This window comes from Ovis aries, chromosome 15, assembly GCF_016772045.2.
Source record: "Ovis aries strain OAR_USU_Benz2616 breed Rambouillet chromosome 15, ARS-UI_Ramb_v3.0, whole genome shotgun sequence".
Lineage (NCBI taxonomy): Eukaryota > Metazoa > Chordata > Mammalia > Artiodactyla > Bovidae > Ovis > Ovis aries.
The window spans coordinates 7,696,535-7,715,304 of NC_056068.1; the positions used below are offsets into that span (position 1 = coordinate 7,696,535).

The following is an 18,770-nucleotide window of genomic DNA, read 5'->3' on the forward strand; positions in this document are numbered from 1 at the left end:
AGGTCAACAGAAGGGTGACACTGATATTTTCATCATAAAATAAGCTTTGAGTGTTATTAAATGATCTTAGAACTCTATGCTCCTGAATCAGCTGCCTGGCAAGAAATAAACCTTCTAGGGCAATTACAACTTTCTTTTCCATTTACACTGAATAATGTTTCTCCTCTGGATTTTTTATTCTTCCCTATTCCCCAGCAGTGAAATTCAGATTTTCCAATATTTTTAAGAAATGTGTCAAATAGCAACGAATGTCTATGTCAAGACACGCTGATTCTTTTCACTGTTACAGTCACTCTTCCCCTTTATCCTGAACATAACCAAGGGGAAGAGGACTCTGCTGTTATCATTCCCCAGCTAGCAGGCCCTTGCTTCTCAGAAGGTGTTGGCATGCTACTGGCCCTGAGCTGCAAAGAATGTGATGAGCTGCAGGCAGGCATCTGAGCACGGCTACAAGATGCAGCTGTGGACTTTCAGGGTTGTGAAAGCACTTCCAGTCTGAGCAAGGCTCCAAGACTATCCTACAGGCACTAGAAAGCAACTGGGAAGGAAAGAGGCACCCCCATCCTCTCACAAGGACAGTGTCAGACATAAATAAATCACAATGTTTAGACCTTCGATGGCTGAGTTCGCTTAACAATCAGATCATTTTGGTCTTCCCATTTTCTCACTTTCATAATTATTCTAAGATCTCACTCCTAAAGAAAACCTGCTTAGTGACTGGATATAAAGAGGATTTCAAGATTGTTCTCTGATTTTTATCTAAAATATTAGTTCTATTGTATAATGGGGCTCTAATTCAAGAGAGATAAAAAAGTTACAATATGGTAACTTAACAATATGGTTAAGTTACCATCACTTAACCATAAAGTGATTGTATTTTCTGAATACTGAGTAAAAACCTAGCTATGTAAATACTAAAGAAGAAAATCTCAACAAGCAAATGATGCAGAAAGAAGGGAAACCATCTACCTAGAGGATTTTGAGAAGTATTTAAACACTGAATAAGAAAAAGAAAAGCAAAGTCTGCATAAATAATTTATACAAAATTTATGAGACTGATACCATATAGGAACCTGTCAGCACAATGAGATCATAGATGATACAAGTGCAAAATTCCTTCTTAGAAACAAGATAACAAAATGTTATGCTTCCACGCAAAAATTCAGCCTACCTTTTCATAGTGCTCTATCAGAATTTCAACCACAATGTTCTGAAACTTAATATTCATCATGGCAGCCACAGTTTCTTCCTGTGCTCTCATTAGAGTTGGACCAAATATAACACCCAGGTTTGAGACTGTCATGAGATTTTGTTGACTATGTAGGGACACTCTGCAAATAAAAGCAACAAAAATATTTTAAGTTATATGTTTAATAATTATGGAATGTTCTAGTCTATCAAATAATAGTGAGATGTAAATATTATACATTTTATATATGTATGATACATATTTAAATATGATACATAAGATGTAAATATGCCACTACAAACTAAATTTCTCAAACAGTCAGGTTCAGCCACTACCAGCTGGCATTAGGGGAGTATAGTCTAAATAGATGTAAAAAGTTAATAAACATTAGCACAATAAAACATAATTACTAAGGTTAATCTCTTAAAGGAAAAAAAAAAAGTCTTGTTTTCTTAAATCAAGTGTAATTGCCCTCGGAAACTACCAACTGTTTGGCAAACCCTATGGTAGTATACTCTTTTAGAACAAATGGGTAAGAGTAGACTGGTTGCAATTATATTTGGACTTTGATGCTGGGAGGGATTGGGGGCAGGAGGAGAAGGGGACGACAGAGGATGAGATGGCTGGATGGCATCACGGACTCGATGGACATGAGTCTGAGTGAACTCCAGGAGTTGGTGATAGACAGGGAGGCCTGGCATGCTGGGATTCATGCGGTTGCAAAGAGTCGGACACGACTGAGCTACTGAACTGAACTGAACTGAAACACTTTATTAGAAACTACTGCTAAACATTTTCAGATACCACTGCACTTAATTTTCCAAAAAGTCAGTTTTTCTTACTGTACAGATTTTAAAACAAGAAGCTCCTAAAGTAAGCATGATGTACCTGCTGCTGCTGCTGCTAAGTCGCTTCAGTCGTGTCCGACTCTGTGCGACCCCAGAGACGGCAGCCCATGAGGCTCCCCCATCCCTGGGATTCTCCGGGCAAGAACACTGGAGTGGGTTGCCATTTCCTTCTCCAATGCATGAAAGTGAAAGTGAAAGTGAAGTCGCTCAGTCGTGTCCAACTCTTAGCGACTCCATGGACTGATGTACCTGAGGTCATAGCAAATTAAGGACACAGTTTTGTTTTAAGTTAGAGCTCCTGACTACAAGTCAAGAGTCTCCCTGAGCTCCCCGTGTCAGATGACTGATCAGGGCATGTTCCCATCCTGTCTTCCATCTATCCATCAACCCATCCAACCATCCATCTCCTACTTCCCCGAGGGCCTCCCAAGTGCTGAGCACTGTGTTAGGCAAACAGCAAGACAAGGAGATCTGGAAGCATTAGTACTGGCTTGAAAATAAAGAGTCTCTGACATTACTGACTTTAGCAAAGTAATCCCAGTGAACTCTCAAAAACAACTTTGACTAGTTAACTAATTTAATTTGGAGACTGGATGCATTGTTAGAGGTAACCTCATTTTATTTAACCAATCTTCTAGGGTAACCACTGCCTTTTCTATCTTACTCCCAGCGGGGCTGTGAGGATGAAAAATTCTAGTTATGAGCACAACGTAAGATAATGTTTATACATGACTGAGTACGCATACTAACTCCATTCTAGAAGCAAAAGTAAAATTTTATGAGGAATCTAGGATTCTGGATTATCCACCCAACATCTGATGTAGGGCAGGAAGAGCCAACTGTCCCATTGACTGAATTTACCCCTTGTGCCCAAGACAGCATTAGCTAAGATTCTTGGTTAGCATAAGAAGAATTTCATTGTTTCCTTTTTATGCAACCAAATATTATAAATTAATTGGAGAGTCTAATAGGTCATCTGTAAAGGCAGTGAGCCTGTCTGGATTTAAAGCTTGGGTCCTTCCAATGTGGAAGCTGGGTGCAATCAGCCTTGTTATTTAATCTCTTTCAAGGCTTCAGTTCCCTCATCTGTAAAGTATAAGAATAATAACCCTGATAGCATTGTTTAGAAAATTAAATAAAATGAGTTAAATAAAATATGATCTTAAAATAATATTCTTCCTTGTAATTAAATTGGCTCCGGGTATTCTTGCTAAAAAGTAAGAGTGCCTGGTAGTATAAGTAATGATTAATATGGGAATAAATTTAGAAATCATAAAAAAAACTGCTCTATTTTGAAAATGAAGTTGATAACCACATTCTTCGGAAGATGATATAATTTGATCACCATATTCCTCTTCACTGAATTTCCCTTTTGCTGGGCTAGTCAGCTGATATAGATCCTTATCATCCCACGTTTCAGCCAGTTCTGCACTCCACCCCCTCCACTTGTATATGAAGCACATTCTGAACTGCACTTTTAAAAATGTAAAGTTTAAGTCATCGAGGAGACTACATAAGGCCTTGTCTTAAAGACAATGCATTCTCAGAAAGAAGTCAATGATTTATACCATGTTTCAGAGCTAGTCACTGGGAATTTGTAATCAGTCATTGGTCCTTTAGGCCAGTGAGCAATCTAGGTCATTGATTTTAAATTCCCCTAAGTCAATAAGGTGGCCAGGGACCAAGATTGTTATCAGTTACTACTAGTTTACTTAAGTAAACTACTATTGCCTGCCTGGATGAAGTATAAGTTGCAATCATGATTGTTGGGAGAAATATCAACAATCTCAGATATGCAGATGACATCACTCTAACAGCAGAAAGTAAAGACAAACTAAAGGGCCTCTTAATGAGGGTGAAAGAGGAAAGTGAAAAAGCTGGCTTGAAACAATATTTAAAAAACTAACATCATGGCATCTGGTCCCATCACTTAATGGCAAATAGTAGGGGAAAAAGTGGAAGGGATGACAGATTTTCTTTTCCTGGGCTCCAAAATCACTGTGGACGGTGACTGCAGCCATGAAATTAAAGGACACTTGCTCCTTGGAAGGTAAGTTATGACAAACCTAAACAGCATATTAAAAAGCAGAGATACTACTTTGCCCACAAAGGTCCATACAGTCAAAGCTATGGTTTTTCCAGTAGTCATGTATAGACGTGTTGGGCCATAAAGAAGGCTGAGCACTGAAGAATTTATGCTTTCAAATCATGCTGTTGGAAAAGACTCTTGACAGTCCCTTGGACTGCAAGGAGATCAAACTAGTCAATCCTAAAGGAAATCAACCCTGAATATTCATTGGAAGGACTGATGCTGAAGCTGAAGCTCCAATACTTTGGCCACCTGATGCGAAGAGCCAACTCTCTGGAAAAGACCCTGATCATGGGAAAGATTAAAGGCAAAAGGAGAAGGAGGCAGCAGAGGATGAGATGGCTGGATACCATCACTGACTCAATGGACAAGAATTTGAGCAAACTCTGGGAGATAGTGGAACACACAGCAAAGAGTTAGGTCTGACTTAGCGAATGAACCACAAGAAGAATTAAGTCAGTCATTGGTGATGTGAGCACACCTTCTACTGCTGCTGCTCAGTCAGAGGAGATTGACATTTTTAGGTTCAGCTAGTAACAGTGGTGAAGGTTGGGCAGAAGAATTTTCAGTACTCTTTAGTGGCTACATATACTCTATTTCCTGTATTACAGTCACAAATAAAGGTGAGGCTTGTGTTCACCTAACACTCTGGATAATTAAGGAAAAATATTTTATGTGACACTCATGAAGCTTTTAAAGTATATTTTAAAAGGCTTTGCTAAAAAACTCGCTTGAATGTAGCAAGAGAATGCCCACTAAATGTTGTATGGTTAAGTTTCGAGAAAAGGACACACAACTCAAAAACAGAATTCAAGACTATGTAATTCAGACCAAGGATAGTGAGTCCCTGTTCATTAGCTAAATGCCAACAAGGGCAATCGTTAACAATGAACTTGAAATGAAATCATTCCTAGCGGATTTCCTTCTTATTTCAAGGAGGGCCAACTCATATTATCTTAAATCCTGCAAGTTAAGATGAGACTGATGAATATAGAGCACAGTTTCAAATGTGCATGGCTCAAATTAGCATAAACTGGGTTACTACTTATAGCAAACAAGGAAGGATTAATCATTTGACTGTGAATGCAGTACTCATTAAGACAAAAACTGTTCCCATTTGTAAATGAGACTATAAAGGAATTCTTAAGTAAGTTTAAAACCTGAATTTGGACTTTTGTTTCCAGCAGCATGGTAGCTGAACTGAAATCTCTGAATTAAATGTGTGTGTGTGAATCAAGATAGATCTGTTATGGCTAATATTACATGTCAAATCTACTAGGCTGCAGTACCCCAATATTTGGTCAAACATCTAGAATTCTAGATGTTTCTGTGAAGGCATTTTTAGATGACATTAACATTTAAGTCAGTAGGCTTTGAGTAAAGCAGACTACCATCCATTATCTGGGTAGGTCTCATCTAACATTAGTTTAGGGTCTTAAGAGAAAAAGACTGAGGTCCCTGAGGAAGAAGGTATTCTGCCTCTAGACTGCCTAGATTTGGACCACAACATCAACTTCTCTGGGTCTCCAGCCTGCCTTGAAATCAGCCTCCACAACTATACAGCCAATTCCTTGCAACCAATCAGTCTCTCTTGCATATACATGTATGTATACACAGACACACATACAACAACCTATTAGTTCTGCTCTCTGAAGAAACTTGATTAATACAATATTTATCAAAACTTTTAAATACATAAGAATCAAAAAGATCTTCAGAAACCAACAGACACTTGGAATCTGGGGAAGGAAGCTAATATTCCAGTGGCATGTTGACCTGGTAGAACCTGGTGACCCTAGTAAAACAGAGACCCGGTCTTCAAACTTCAGGCTTACGATGCATCTAAAAGAACTGGGAAAGAACTATATACTCCTTCATATATTTTTAAGTTGACATTCTATCGTAAGTGTAACAGTTGCAGGGGTATAATTATTTGCATGTCATAAACACACATTTACATACACACATAGATTATATCCTAACAAACTGCCACATCATTTTCAAGCAATTAAATGGACTCTGATTATAGTAGCAAAGTTACAGCTCTATCACCCCCTTTAAAAGACATGAATATACTCAAGTTTAACAGATGAACAAGTGAGTGAACAATCTAAGTCAGAGAATTACTTGACCAGGTGCTTTATCAAGATGTCCAGCATCTCTCTGTTTTTCTCGGGCAGCTTGTGCACCAGTGCATGTACAGCCTCCACCCGGTAGTTTTGGTCATCAGACTCTGTAACAACAAAAAAAAAGGTTGCAAATATTCAAATTCTAATCGTATAAACATTAATAACTTAAACATCATAACCACTTCCATCCGTCATGCCTTGTAAACACTGCTTCACATGGTAAGTATTATCACTATTATTTCCTAAGGCTTAGAGTCACTGGGTAACTTGTCCATGTTCTGCAATCACTAAGGAGAGAAGAACTCAGTTCTATCTAATCCAGACCTATGCTCTTAGCCCCACCACAATACACTTTGTCACACTGAAATCTCTGAGTGACTCTATCAGACCAGAGGAAGGGGGCATTCTTTTCTAAATTGTATAGATTAAAAGATGGCAGAGAGTTATTTTTCTCAGGTGTCAGGATAATTGCACAACCAAAGGCCTAGTAGATTTTAAGTCCATGCTGACCATGGTACACCTGAAAGAAAAAAAAAATCATCTCAAGCAGATTGAGTCTGCAAGGAAAAAGCCAAGAGGCTGACAAGTTGGCTAGAGAAACTTGTAATGCTTCAGAACAAGGAATCTATTTAACAGTCTCTTACTACAATAAACAAATTCTAGAGTGACTGCCCATCCTGCCAAGCCCTTTCTCCAGAAAGTGCCTACTGCACAGGGTTTATAAATGGGACCTTCATCTCTTCTGGGCACAGCTATCTGCACACGAGGTGAGGAAAGGGCCTGTTTTCGTCAGTCTAAACATGAAGTCTCTCCCAGGAGTTGGAATGGAGACACCAAAACTCTGATCTGTCTGCTGGATTCATGTAAAGGCAGATCATGTAAAAAAAGGCAGACCATCACCAAATGTGCTCCCAAGTGAAGAAAAATCTGTCTGCAAATGAGGTAGATATGCAGCAGAGAACAAAAATGAGACATCTGAAAAGAGCTGGGAGGATGGATGAGAAACATCTATTCCAAACTTTGTGGTTCCTGGGTGCAGACCACGGTAGGCAGGACCCATTTTCTGCCAAGGAGTTCTGACAGATTCCCCTTCGACCCTGAGTAACTTGCCCTTTCTTCCTTGCTGGAAGAAATTTCTCTTGCTGGAAGCCAAATGATACCTATTTCTATTGACCCAGACAGAAGATGGATTCTTACACATGAGATGTGCTTTAATTATCATGTGAGTGAATAATACGATCACTATTTGCCACAAAGTGAAGAAAAAAAATCTTGTGACCAAACGTTTTTATCAAAACAACCAGCTCATTGAGCCATTCTAGCTAACTGGATCAAACACATTTGTTATGAGACGAATTTCTTGTAACAAAGTGTTCTAGGTTAAGAGTCAAAAAACCTGGCTTGTAGTCTTGATATTGCTATGAATTTACTAGTGTCCTTGGACAAAGTCATTTGCCCCCTCTGGGTCGTGATTTCCTCACTAATAAAATGAGGTTGGATTATATACTTTCTAAGGTCTCATTGTTCTCACAAGGATGGATTTCTATAAAGAGGAAGTAGAGTGCAGAGCCTTCAGGAGAAAGCTAAATGGTATAGATGTTCATGAGATCATGTGGTCAGTCATGCATGCAGGGCTGCAAATCAAGGCCATTCAGCTTTAGCTGAGCACCTGAACTGAACTGAACTGCTCAGGTTACGTGACTGTCACTGGCCCCCTCTCCTGCTCCCCACAATTTTGACTTAAACCTGTTTATTCATATAACACCAAGGCAGTCACAGATCTAAAGAAAAATATAGATAGCTGATGAATTTGTGAGTGTGTGTGTGCTCAGTCATGTCTGACTCTTTGCGACCCCATGGACTGCAGCCTGCCAGGCTCCTTTGTCCATGGAATTTTCCAGGTAAGAAAATTCCCCACTCTAAGGGATCTTCCTCACCCAGGGATTCAACCTGCACCACCTGCACTGGCAGGCAGACTCTTCACCACTGCAGCATCTGATCGTCACCAATAAATATAATAAGACAGAAAAGGTGTTGTTGCCTGCCAAGAACAGCTGACTCTTTCTCCAGATTTAGAAACAAAGCATGTGAGCACAGTGGAGGTGGGGGCATAACTGATTGTACCTCTTTGTGGTCTTGTTTATTTAACCATGAAGTCACTCTTGTAAGAAACTGACATTCATTAATCAAGGAAAATGTAATTTGAGCAATTAATTCCTCACACAGCTCTTTCTAATCACACCACATATGCCACCCCAAAGAGTCTTACTTAACAAAGTATTTTAGTTCGTCCTGTGACTTCTCATAACCATCTTGTAAACTATTAAGTTATGAGAATGACAATTTCTTAAGCCACAGGTAGGAAAATGTTAACTAGCAGGTTTAAATTTACAACCTCTGATAAAAGCATAAAACCACATCAATTACAATGCATTCAATGGAAATGTACTTACTAACAGCAACAATAAAATCTTTGTGTAATTTGTAAGTCATCAGTGGTTCTGCAAGGCACCTGCAAGAGAGAATGAAGCAGATTTTAGAAGAGCAGTTACCTTCTGATTCCCCCTGAACTTTCAGTGCTTCTGTGAGAACTGGGTGACTAAATGTACGATAAAGTCCTACCAGGCAGTCGACAAGTAGCTCTAAAATGCAGCCCTCAAAGATACCAATGTCCTGAGCACCTCTTCCTGTCACTGTATTAAAATGGGAGAGGCTGGGGGGATTATTTTTTTCTTTTTTGATTTTTTTTAAAATTTTTAATACTTTGTGAGAACTACTAGACTACGGGAACAAAATCGCTCTCAGATATGGGGGCAATAGTTTCTTTTTTTTTTTTTTAATTTCCAATTCAGCTTGTGAAGTTTTATAAAAAAATATATGAAGACCTGAATCTGAATCTAATATGAAATAGAAATTATTATTTAGCACTCATAAACTATCGCAGCCTTTTAAGTTTACTGTTTGAAACAAGCACATATAAATCCCAGAACACTGAACGTAACTGTGACCACTCTGTGCTAACCCACCTCAAGTGAATGAGCTGTGCTAAGGAGGGAAGAGGACCCCATGGGGCTCCCTATGGTCCATGGTGCTGGCCCACAGGGGTGACCAAGAGACCACAGCAGAGCGGCAGCAGGCAGGCCCACCTCACCTGAGGTAGTTTTTCAGTCCACTTGTTATTGTCTTATTATCCCACAGTTCAATATCAATGTCCATGTCAGGGGGGGATTTGGGAGCTGAAAATAATTAAAGTAAGATGTTTAAACTGGGCAATTCAAAATATCATGAGCACTATTAAGAAGATGGATGCAGACAAAAGTAGATCAAAGAGAGAGGCATGTATTTCTTAGAAGGCCAGTGGAGTTAACTTTCGGACTGTTGTTTGCCTGAGCTGGTGCAAAGCTCATTCTGACAATGAACCTCAAAGATTTCTTATGGAATGTAGTTTCTTAAATCAGATGTTTGATAATTGCTAACATCACAGCACACTTACCAAGTGCTGGGCATGCTTCTCAGTGCTTTATATGGGTTAACATATCAGATTCTTACAATTCAATGAGCCTCCTCCTATAAATGAGGAGGTGAAGGCACAGAGGGGTTAAGCAAATTATCCAAGGCCACAGAACTTTAAACTGGCTGAATCAAGAGTCCAGTTCAGGCCATCTGAATCCCAGAACCCATAAATCTTACTGTACCTCTAGCTAATCAAAGAATACTTGAGGAAAAATTCAACATTATAAAAAGGGCCCCTTTACAAATTCTGATTGGTCATCTATAATAATGGACATTAAAAATGAATGCAAATATTAATTTTAGATATTACTTGAAAATACTCAAAGACAAGCAATAATCTATACCTCAAAAAAACCTACGGTTTGAATTTTCTATAATAATGTAAAAGTTAAGTAATGGGCTTCAGCCAAAACTTACAAAATGTGGTATTCATGAGTTTCTGCACTTTGGAATTCACTCCTCCTATTCGGTAGAGACCTAAAATGGTGATGCCTAATGAGAAGGAAAAAAATAAGAAAACGGCATAAGTCACAAGTTCCAAGTACAGAATGTTAAAAACTCAGATATATGCCTACATAAAATCTGGAAGGTATGCATACAATTTTACAGTCTAACTTTAGCAAACCTACCCTGAAAATATTCATCAGACATATATTTCTTAGAGCAGACAATGAACAGTGATATGAAAGTCTATGAAGAACTTCACAACGGCAAAGTACAGCTGTCTATACACCACTACCTGAATATAAAAAACCATCCAAGATGAGAAAGAATGATCAGTATTTCTCATATTATGTTTCCTCAATCATGGAGTCCTGTGTTCAACGGATGTTGAACAGCTGGATGGAATCGCTAACTTCACTTTAAAGGTGAGGATGGGATTGACATATACACACTTCTATGTAAAAAAGAGATAACTAATAAGGACTTACTATATAGCATAGGGAATTCTACTAAATAGTCCATAATTGTCTATTTGGGTTAAGTATATAAAATGTGGTAGATATATGCATGTGTAAAACCGATTCACTCTGCTATACACCTAAAATCTGCAACATTGTAAATCAACTATACCCCAATAAAAATTAAACAGAAATAATGGTGAGAAGACAGATTTAGAGATTTTAAGGAAACGACTTGACTTCTCAAAACTTAAATGGCAGCACCAAACTTTGAATCTAAGTTTAAAGTATTCCAAAGCCCGATAGGAGGTTTTGCTTTAGGCAAGTTTTCCTGGAAGTAAAAGGCAACTAGAGTGGACTTCAGGACAGAGGTCATGACTAGAATGAAGACAGGTGCTGAATTTTGATGGTGACGAAAATCACTCTGAGATATAATGCAGGGAAGGAGGAGAGCTGAATTCAAACTCCTCGGGAGTCTTACTTCCTACAGCTTGGAAAAAAATAATAATATCAGTCCATCAAAGTAAAGCGAGGCTGTATCATGAAACTTCATGAAGAAGAAGTATGTTTGTAGTATGACTTTGGCAAACTGAAGTTCAAAGTACAGCTATTTACATGTTTGCATAATTTATAAATCATATGTTTCTTAAAATTAAGCTCCTATTGATAACAAAGTACGTTCTGATTTCTGAGCAGTTTCTATGTAAGAAGGGACCACAACAGTAATGGTGTACCCATCAGGCAGCACTGACCTCGCGTTTCCACAGCTTGGATGCATTTTCTCACAAAGTTGAAGCCTGCTTCATTTAAGTACACTGAAAATAAAGGAAAACCATATTAAGTGTTTATGATGAACTAACATTACTGCTTCAGTCCGCTCTCCTGTTTCAGGGCTTGATGGCACATAGGTTGTTACTGAATTTATCAAATATTTTGGTTAGCATCTGATTTTTTATTTGGGGGTAGAAGTGAAAGAGGGAGGTTCATATTCGCGAATGTTTTTATGTCAACTTGGTTCATTAGAAACACAGATCTTTCACAGAAAGTAATATGTAAAATTGAGCCCATCCGTTTCCCCTAAAATGAGCATTATCCTTTACTATATATTTTTCTGGATGATAGAGGCAAATACAATAAAAATAAACTTTTACTGTGTGTTAATAATTATATTACAAAGGTATTCATGTGTTTTTCCCATGAGCTCCTCCAAACAACATTATGAGGTAGAGATAAAGCACTATAATCTTAAGGTGATTTACCAAGTTGCTGAAAACTGCTTTTTTCTGTTCCAAGGTCTAGAGCCACATTTTAACTCAGGTCTCCTGAATTCTATGTACTATTCTATTTCATTTCATATCATATTCAAAATAGTTTAAAATATGCATAGTAAGTCCACTAAAAATCCTCTCAAAGATCCTCCATTAAGAAAGTACAATTTATTTTCATTGCTTTTTGACAGTTTTTCTTAAGGTTTAGAGGTCAAACCAAATTAGACTACTTGTTTAAGGAGAAAGGATTTAAACATACCAAATAATAACCGACAGGGAAAATTCAAAAAGTTTTGATATTATAATACAAATTTTTACCAAATATAGTGAATATATGATATCCCAAAGAATAATTTATGAAGACAGAGACAAACCATTAAAAAATTAAAGCTGGTTTCCATTTAAAGATGGTGGATTAAACACATACAGGTAATGACATCAGTTCAGTTCAGTTCAGTTCAGTCACTTAGTCGTGTCCGACTCTTTGCGACCCCATGAATCCCAGGACGCCAGGCCTCCCTGTCCATCACCAACTCCACTCAGATTCATGTCCATTGAGTCCGTGATGCCACCCAGCCATCTCATGTTTGGTTGTCCCCTTCTCCTCCTGCCCCCAATCCCTCCCAGCATTAGAGTCTTTTCCAATGAGTCAACTCTTTGCATGAGGTGGCCAAAGTACTGGAGTTTCAGCTTTAGCATCACAGATCCACAAAAAAATATACATCAAAAAATTAGGCTAGAAAAAGGTGCCAGGAAAGATGAAAAACCTCTGGAGAAATGCTAGGCATAGAAAATCATTGAAACTGAATTGACTGAAAGGTTTGAGAAATCTGAGATGAGAAATGAGAAACTGAAAAACTAGAGGTACTACAGTGAGATGTCACCTCACACCGATCAGAATGGCCATCACACACACACCCCAACAAAACAAATAACAAATGTTGGCAAGGATGTGGAAAAAAACAGAGCCTGTGTACACTGTTGGTAGGAATATAAATTGGTGCAGCCACAGTGAAAAACAGTATAGAGGTTTCTCAAAAAAGTGAAAAACAGAACTACCATATAACCCAGCAATTCTACTCCCAGGGGGAATTAAAAAACAAAACACAGAACACTAATTCTAAAAGATACATGTTGATGTATGGCAAAAACCATCGTAATATTGTAAAATAATTGTCAAGATGTGAAAGAATAAATTGTGTTGGCCAAAATAACCGTGCGTTTTTGTTTTATTGCCTTTGAACATCCTTTGCTATTGCCTGAACCAGTATACGGAGGTTCTGGGATAGATGTAACACTCAGCTTTGCTTAGAACCAAGTGAACCTGGGGTTCGATCTCAACTCCACTGCTTTATGATGGAAGCGTGCCTGTGAACCTTTATGAATGCTATCCTTTCATCTAAGAGGGATGGGATGGGGAGGGAGGTGGGAGGGGGGCTCAGGATGGGGAACACATGTACACCCATGGCAGATTCATGTCAATGTATGGCAAAACCAATACAATATTGTAAAGTAAAAAAAATAAATAAATAAAACTGAGATTAAAAAAAGAAAGAAAGAAAGAAAAAGAAGGACTAGGTAAAAAAATAAATTAATTAATTAAAATGAGGGAAATCACACTACATATCTTGCAGTAAGATGAAGACAAAACCACAGGAACTACTGAAGAACAACAAACGTGGGAATAAATGCAATTAGATGCTGGATTCCTTCTTCATGTGGTCCTATGCACACATCACAGAAACAGAAGAAATGATAAAAACAGCAACAAAAAAAGTCAGCCACTAGTGCTAAACAGAAGAAACGGACAACAGTTACTCTCCCACTTAGTAACTATTACTGGGGATAGTTTTGATTCTTTCTCTATCTCATTTTCCTCTTCCATAAAATAAGGATAAAAGTAATACTGTCTACATAGGGCTATTCCTAGATGAAATATGTTAACATTTACAAATCTTCCAGAAGAGTACTGAGAATATAGTGCTATAGAGTGTTGGCTCTTACCATCATCATCGTTACTGACTACAGGGGAATGTAACATTTAAATATACAAATCATACGAACAAGGCATTCTTTGGGCAGCGGTGAAGTCACTGGGGATTGAGGTACTATCTGCCTGGAGCATTATTCTTCAAAAAGGCATCAGTTCAGTTCACTCGCTCAGTCATGTCCCCACAGACTGCAGCACAACAGGCCTCTCCCTGTCCATCACCAACTCCTGGAGCCTACTCAAACTAAAGTCCGTTGAGTCAGTGATGCCATCCAACCATCTCATCCTCGGTCGTCCCCTTCTCCTCCTGCCTTCAATCTTTCCCAGCATCAGGGTCTTTTCCAATGAGTCGGTTCTTCACATCAGGTGGCCAAAGTACTGGAGTTTCAGCTTCAGCATCAGATCTTCCAATGAATATTCAGGACTGATTTTCTTTAGGATTGACTGGCTTGATCTCCTTGCAGTCCAAGGGACTCTCAAGAGTTTTCTCCAACACCACAGTTCAAAAGCATCAATTCTTTGGTGCTCAGCTTTCTTTATATTCCAACTCTCACATCCATACATGACTACTGGAGAAACCATAGCTTTGACTAGATGGACTTTTGTCAGTAAAGTAATGTCTCTGCTTTTTAATATGCTGTCTAGGTTGGTCATAGCTTTTCTTCCAAGGAGCAAGTGTCTTTTAATTTCATGGCTACAGTCACTATCTGCAGTGATTTTGGAGCCCAAGAAAATAAAGTCTGTCACTTGGTTCCATTGTTTTCCCATTTATTTGCCATGAAATGAAGGGACTGGATGCCATGATTTTAGTTTTTTGGAATCTTGAGTTTTAAGCCAGCTTTTTCATTATCCTCTTTTACTTTCATCAAGAGGCTTTTTAGTTCCTCTTTGCTTTCTGCCATAAGAGTGGTGACATCTGGTATCTGAGGTTATTGATATTTCTCCGGGCAATCTTGATTCAGGCTTGTGCTTCATCCAGCCCAGTGTCTCTCATGATGTACTCTGCATAGAAGTTAAATAAGCAGGGTGACAATACACAGCCTTGACACACCCTTTTTCCAATTTGGAACCAGTCTGTTTTTCCATGCTCAGTTCTAACTACTGCTTCTTGATCTGCATACAGACGTCTTAGGAGGCAGGTAAGGTGGTCTGATATTTCCATCTCTTTAGGAACTTCGCACGGTTTGTTTTGATCTACACAGTCAAAGGCTTTGGCATAATCAATAAAGCAGAGGTAGATGTTTTTCTGGATTCTCTTGCTTTTTTGATGATCCAGCGGATGTTGGCAATTTGATCTTTGGTTCCTCTGCCTTTCCTAAATCCAGCTTGAACATCTGGAAGTTTATGGTTCATGTACTGTTGAAGCCTGACTTGGAGAATTTTGAGCATTACTTTGCTAGTGTGTGAGTTGAGTGCATTTGTGTGGTAGTGTGAGCATTCTTTGGCACTTCCTTTCTTTGGGGTTGGAATGAAAACTGACCTTTTCTAGTCCTGTGGCCACTGCTGACTTTTCCAAATTTGCTGGCATACTGAGTGCAGCACTATCACAGCATCATCTTTTAGAATTTGAACTAGCTCAACTGGAATTCCATCACCTCCACTAACTTTGTTTGTAGTGATGCTTCCTAAGGCCCACTTGACTTCCCATTCCAGGATGTCTGGCTCTAGGTGAGTGGTCACACCATCGTGGTTATCTGAGTCGTGAAGATCTTTCTTATATAGTTCTCCTGTGTATTCTGTCACCTCCTCTTAATATCTTCCGCTTCTGTTAGGACCATACTGTTTCTGTCCTTTATTGTGCCCATCTTTGCATGAAATGTTCCCTTGGTATCTCTAATTTTCTTGAAGAGATCTCTAGTCTTTCCCATTCTATTGCTTTCCTCTATTTCTTTGCAGTGTTCACTGAGGAAAGCTTTCTTATCTCTCCTTGCTATTCCTTGGAACTCTGCATTCAAATGGGTTTATCTTTCCTTTTCTCCATTGCCTTTAGCTTCTCTTTTTTCCTCAGCTATTTCTAAGGCCTCCTCAGACAACCATTTTGCCTTTTTGCATTTCTTTTCCTTTGGGATGGTCTTGATCACCGCCTCTGTACAATGTCATGAACCTCCATCCATAGTTCTTCAAGTACTCTGTCTATCAGATCTAATCCGCTGAATCTTTTTGTCACTTCCACTGTATAATGTAAGGTATTTGTTTTAGGTCATGCCTGGATGGTCTAGTGGTTTTCCCTACTTTTTCATTTGAATCAGAATTTTCAATAAGGAGTTCATGATCTGAGCCACAGGAGGTTCCTGGTCTTGTTTTTGCTGACTGTGTAGATCTTCTCCATCTTTGGCTGCAAGGAATGTAATCAATCTGATTCCAGTGTTGACCATCTGGTGATGTCCATGTGAAGAGTCTTCTCTTGTGTTGTTGGAAGAATGTGTTTACTATAAATAACAATGAGGAGACACATCCTCTCATTAGAACTAAACCGATTACAGTAGCTTGGGACTACCATTCACCTATATTTGTTGCCCTTTCCTGTAGGATGGTTGTGTTTCTCGGCTCTCACTAAAACAGTTTGGTCATATGATATATACTAGCCAATGAAACACGAACGGAAGTGACAGACATCGTCATCCACCAGTCTGGAAGAACTGATATGTAGGAGCTTGACATTTCCTAGTCCTGTCTGGCACAAGATCATCAATGTTAGAGAGACAAGGTACTCCATGAGCTTGGATTTTAGAGGAAAAACCATAAAGAAGAGAATCACAGCATGATCAAGACATGAACCTTCACTGTGGTAAGTCTCTCAACCACAGCTTAACCTGGTGTTTCTGATTTAATTATATATAACTTAAACAGTCTTCTACTCAAAAAGGACTAAATGAAAGAAAGCCAATCCCACACTTTTACTTGCTTAACTGGAATGTAGCAGAGGTTTTCTGGCTACTGACTTGCCAATCCCTATAAAAAGACATCAAAAGGCAATAATAGCAGTACCCATTCATGGCTGCCTTACAAACTACTACTCTTGCCTTCACACAAGAATTCAGCAGTTTCTGCTGAGTCTGAGGAGAAGAACACGATATGGCTTAAACACGCTCCAGAATCCTCAGTCTCCCGGTGACTGATGTAGGAGAAAGTCAAGGAGCGGTGCTTCTGAGGGAAGTAAGGGAGGAGTACATTCTGTAAAGGAATCCTTTCGATCTTCGAAACCCATGAAGGCTACATTCCACTTAGTATGCTAGTGCTAAAGAGAATTCAGCAAAAATAGGTCTCTATAGCTTATAAAAGAAAGACTGGGAACTCTAATTTAGTGTTCAAATGAAAAAATCAGTGTAAGGTGTTTTTCCTAAGTAAGATCACACCATTAAAAGTTGATAATTTATACTAACTTTTTTTTAGTGGAGTGCAAGTATTCCTGTTGTGACAGTAGAGAGGGGAGTATACCTGTCTGTATGAAACATGGACTGCTCAAAGCCTCCAGAGCAGGCACCCAAGAAATGCTTGCTGATCACTGGCTGGCTAGTTACTGGTTTGTAGCAGCCTTGCTCAAGTACCCTCTGGCTTCTAAAAGGGTTAGAGCTTATCAGCCAACAGAAGCTGCTTTGGTCAACTCTGCAGGACTCTTAACCCAGCACTGTATCTCTCTGTGAAGACCAGGGTTAGGCAGAGTACAACTATCACAAATTTCCAGGAATTGAAATCCTATAGTATTAATGATACTTGGCCTTTAGGCATAAAGCAGAAGATAGGCTAACTTAAAGAACTTAATTTATTCAATCAAAACTTAAAGAGAAACATTATTATTTTTCCCCTGACAACTAATGAAGGCTCAAGTTTTTACTGAAATTCAAGTAAAGTTTTCAAAAGGCAATTTAGCAACACAAAAGGCTATTAATCTCAACAGAATTCCAAAAGCCATGAGAAAAAGAATAGTCTTCCATGCAGTTAAAAAGTGAAAATCCTTGTATCTTCAATTTCCTAGTAATTAAAAACCCAGCATGTCCTTACAGATGTAATCTACTTGGCCTTACAATACATTCCCAGGATTGACAAAACAAAGCACCACTTGCCTTCAATTTTGAATTCACATTTCTAATCTGCCATTTCAGATTAAAAGGCTCCTATCACACACAACTAATATCATAGTACACGTGGCCGGAAAGAAACAGAAGAAAATGAATGCGTTTATGGGCATTCATGGTTCCCACAGGACCTTTTCTCTTCTCCCTAAAGGTGACTGCAGCCATGAAAATAAAAGATGCTTGCTCCTTGGAAGAAAAGCTATGACCAACCTAGACAGCATATTAAAAAACAGAGACATTACTTCGCCAACAAAGGTCTGTCTAGTCAAAGCTATGGTTTTTCCAGTAGTCATGTATGGATGTGAGAGTTGGAATATAAAGAAAGCTGAGTGCCAAAGAATTGATGCTTTTGAACTATGGTGTTGGAGTAGACTCTTGAGAGTCCCTTGGACTGCAAGGAGATCAAACCAGTCAGTCCTAAAGGAAATCAGTCCTGAATATTCATTGGAAGGACTGATGCTGAAGCTGAAACTTTGGCCACCTGAACTGAAGAACCGACTCATTGGAAAAGACCCTGATACTGGGAAGATTGAAGGCGGGAAGAGAACGGGACGACAGAGGATGAGATGGTTGGATGGCATCACTGATGTGATAGACATGAGTTTGAGTAGGCTCCAGGAGTTGGTGATGGACAGGGAGGCCTGGCGTGCTGCAGTTCATGCGGTCACAAAGAGTCGGACAGGACTGAGTGACTGAACTGAACTGAAAGGAAGAGCAGATAACTCTTAATAGCCCTTACCTAAACTGTTTTCTTTCTGTTCTGTCC

General features: G+C 38.9%; 1 protein-coding gene across 1 annotated transcript in view; it reads right to left on the reverse strand.

The window, feature by feature from the left end:
• Positions 1-18,770, reverse strand: part of ARHGAP42 (Rho GTPase activating protein 42) — a 335,206-nt gene that overhangs the window by 22,171 nt on the left and 294,265 nt on the right. The window contains exons 13-18 of the mRNA XM_004015979.6: positions 11,423-11,485; positions 10,186-10,260; positions 9,407-9,491; positions 8,709-8,767; positions 6,254-6,359; positions 1,172-1,331 (exon numbers count right to left, since the gene is read on the reverse strand). Coding sequence (XP_004016028.2) covers positions 1,172-1,331; positions 6,254-6,359; positions 8,709-8,767; positions 9,407-9,491; positions 10,186-10,260; positions 11,423-11,485 — 548 coding nt within the window. The remainder of the gene's footprint in view (positions 1-1,171; positions 1,332-6,253; positions 6,360-8,708; positions 8,768-9,406; positions 9,492-10,185; positions 10,261-11,422; positions 11,486-18,770) is intronic.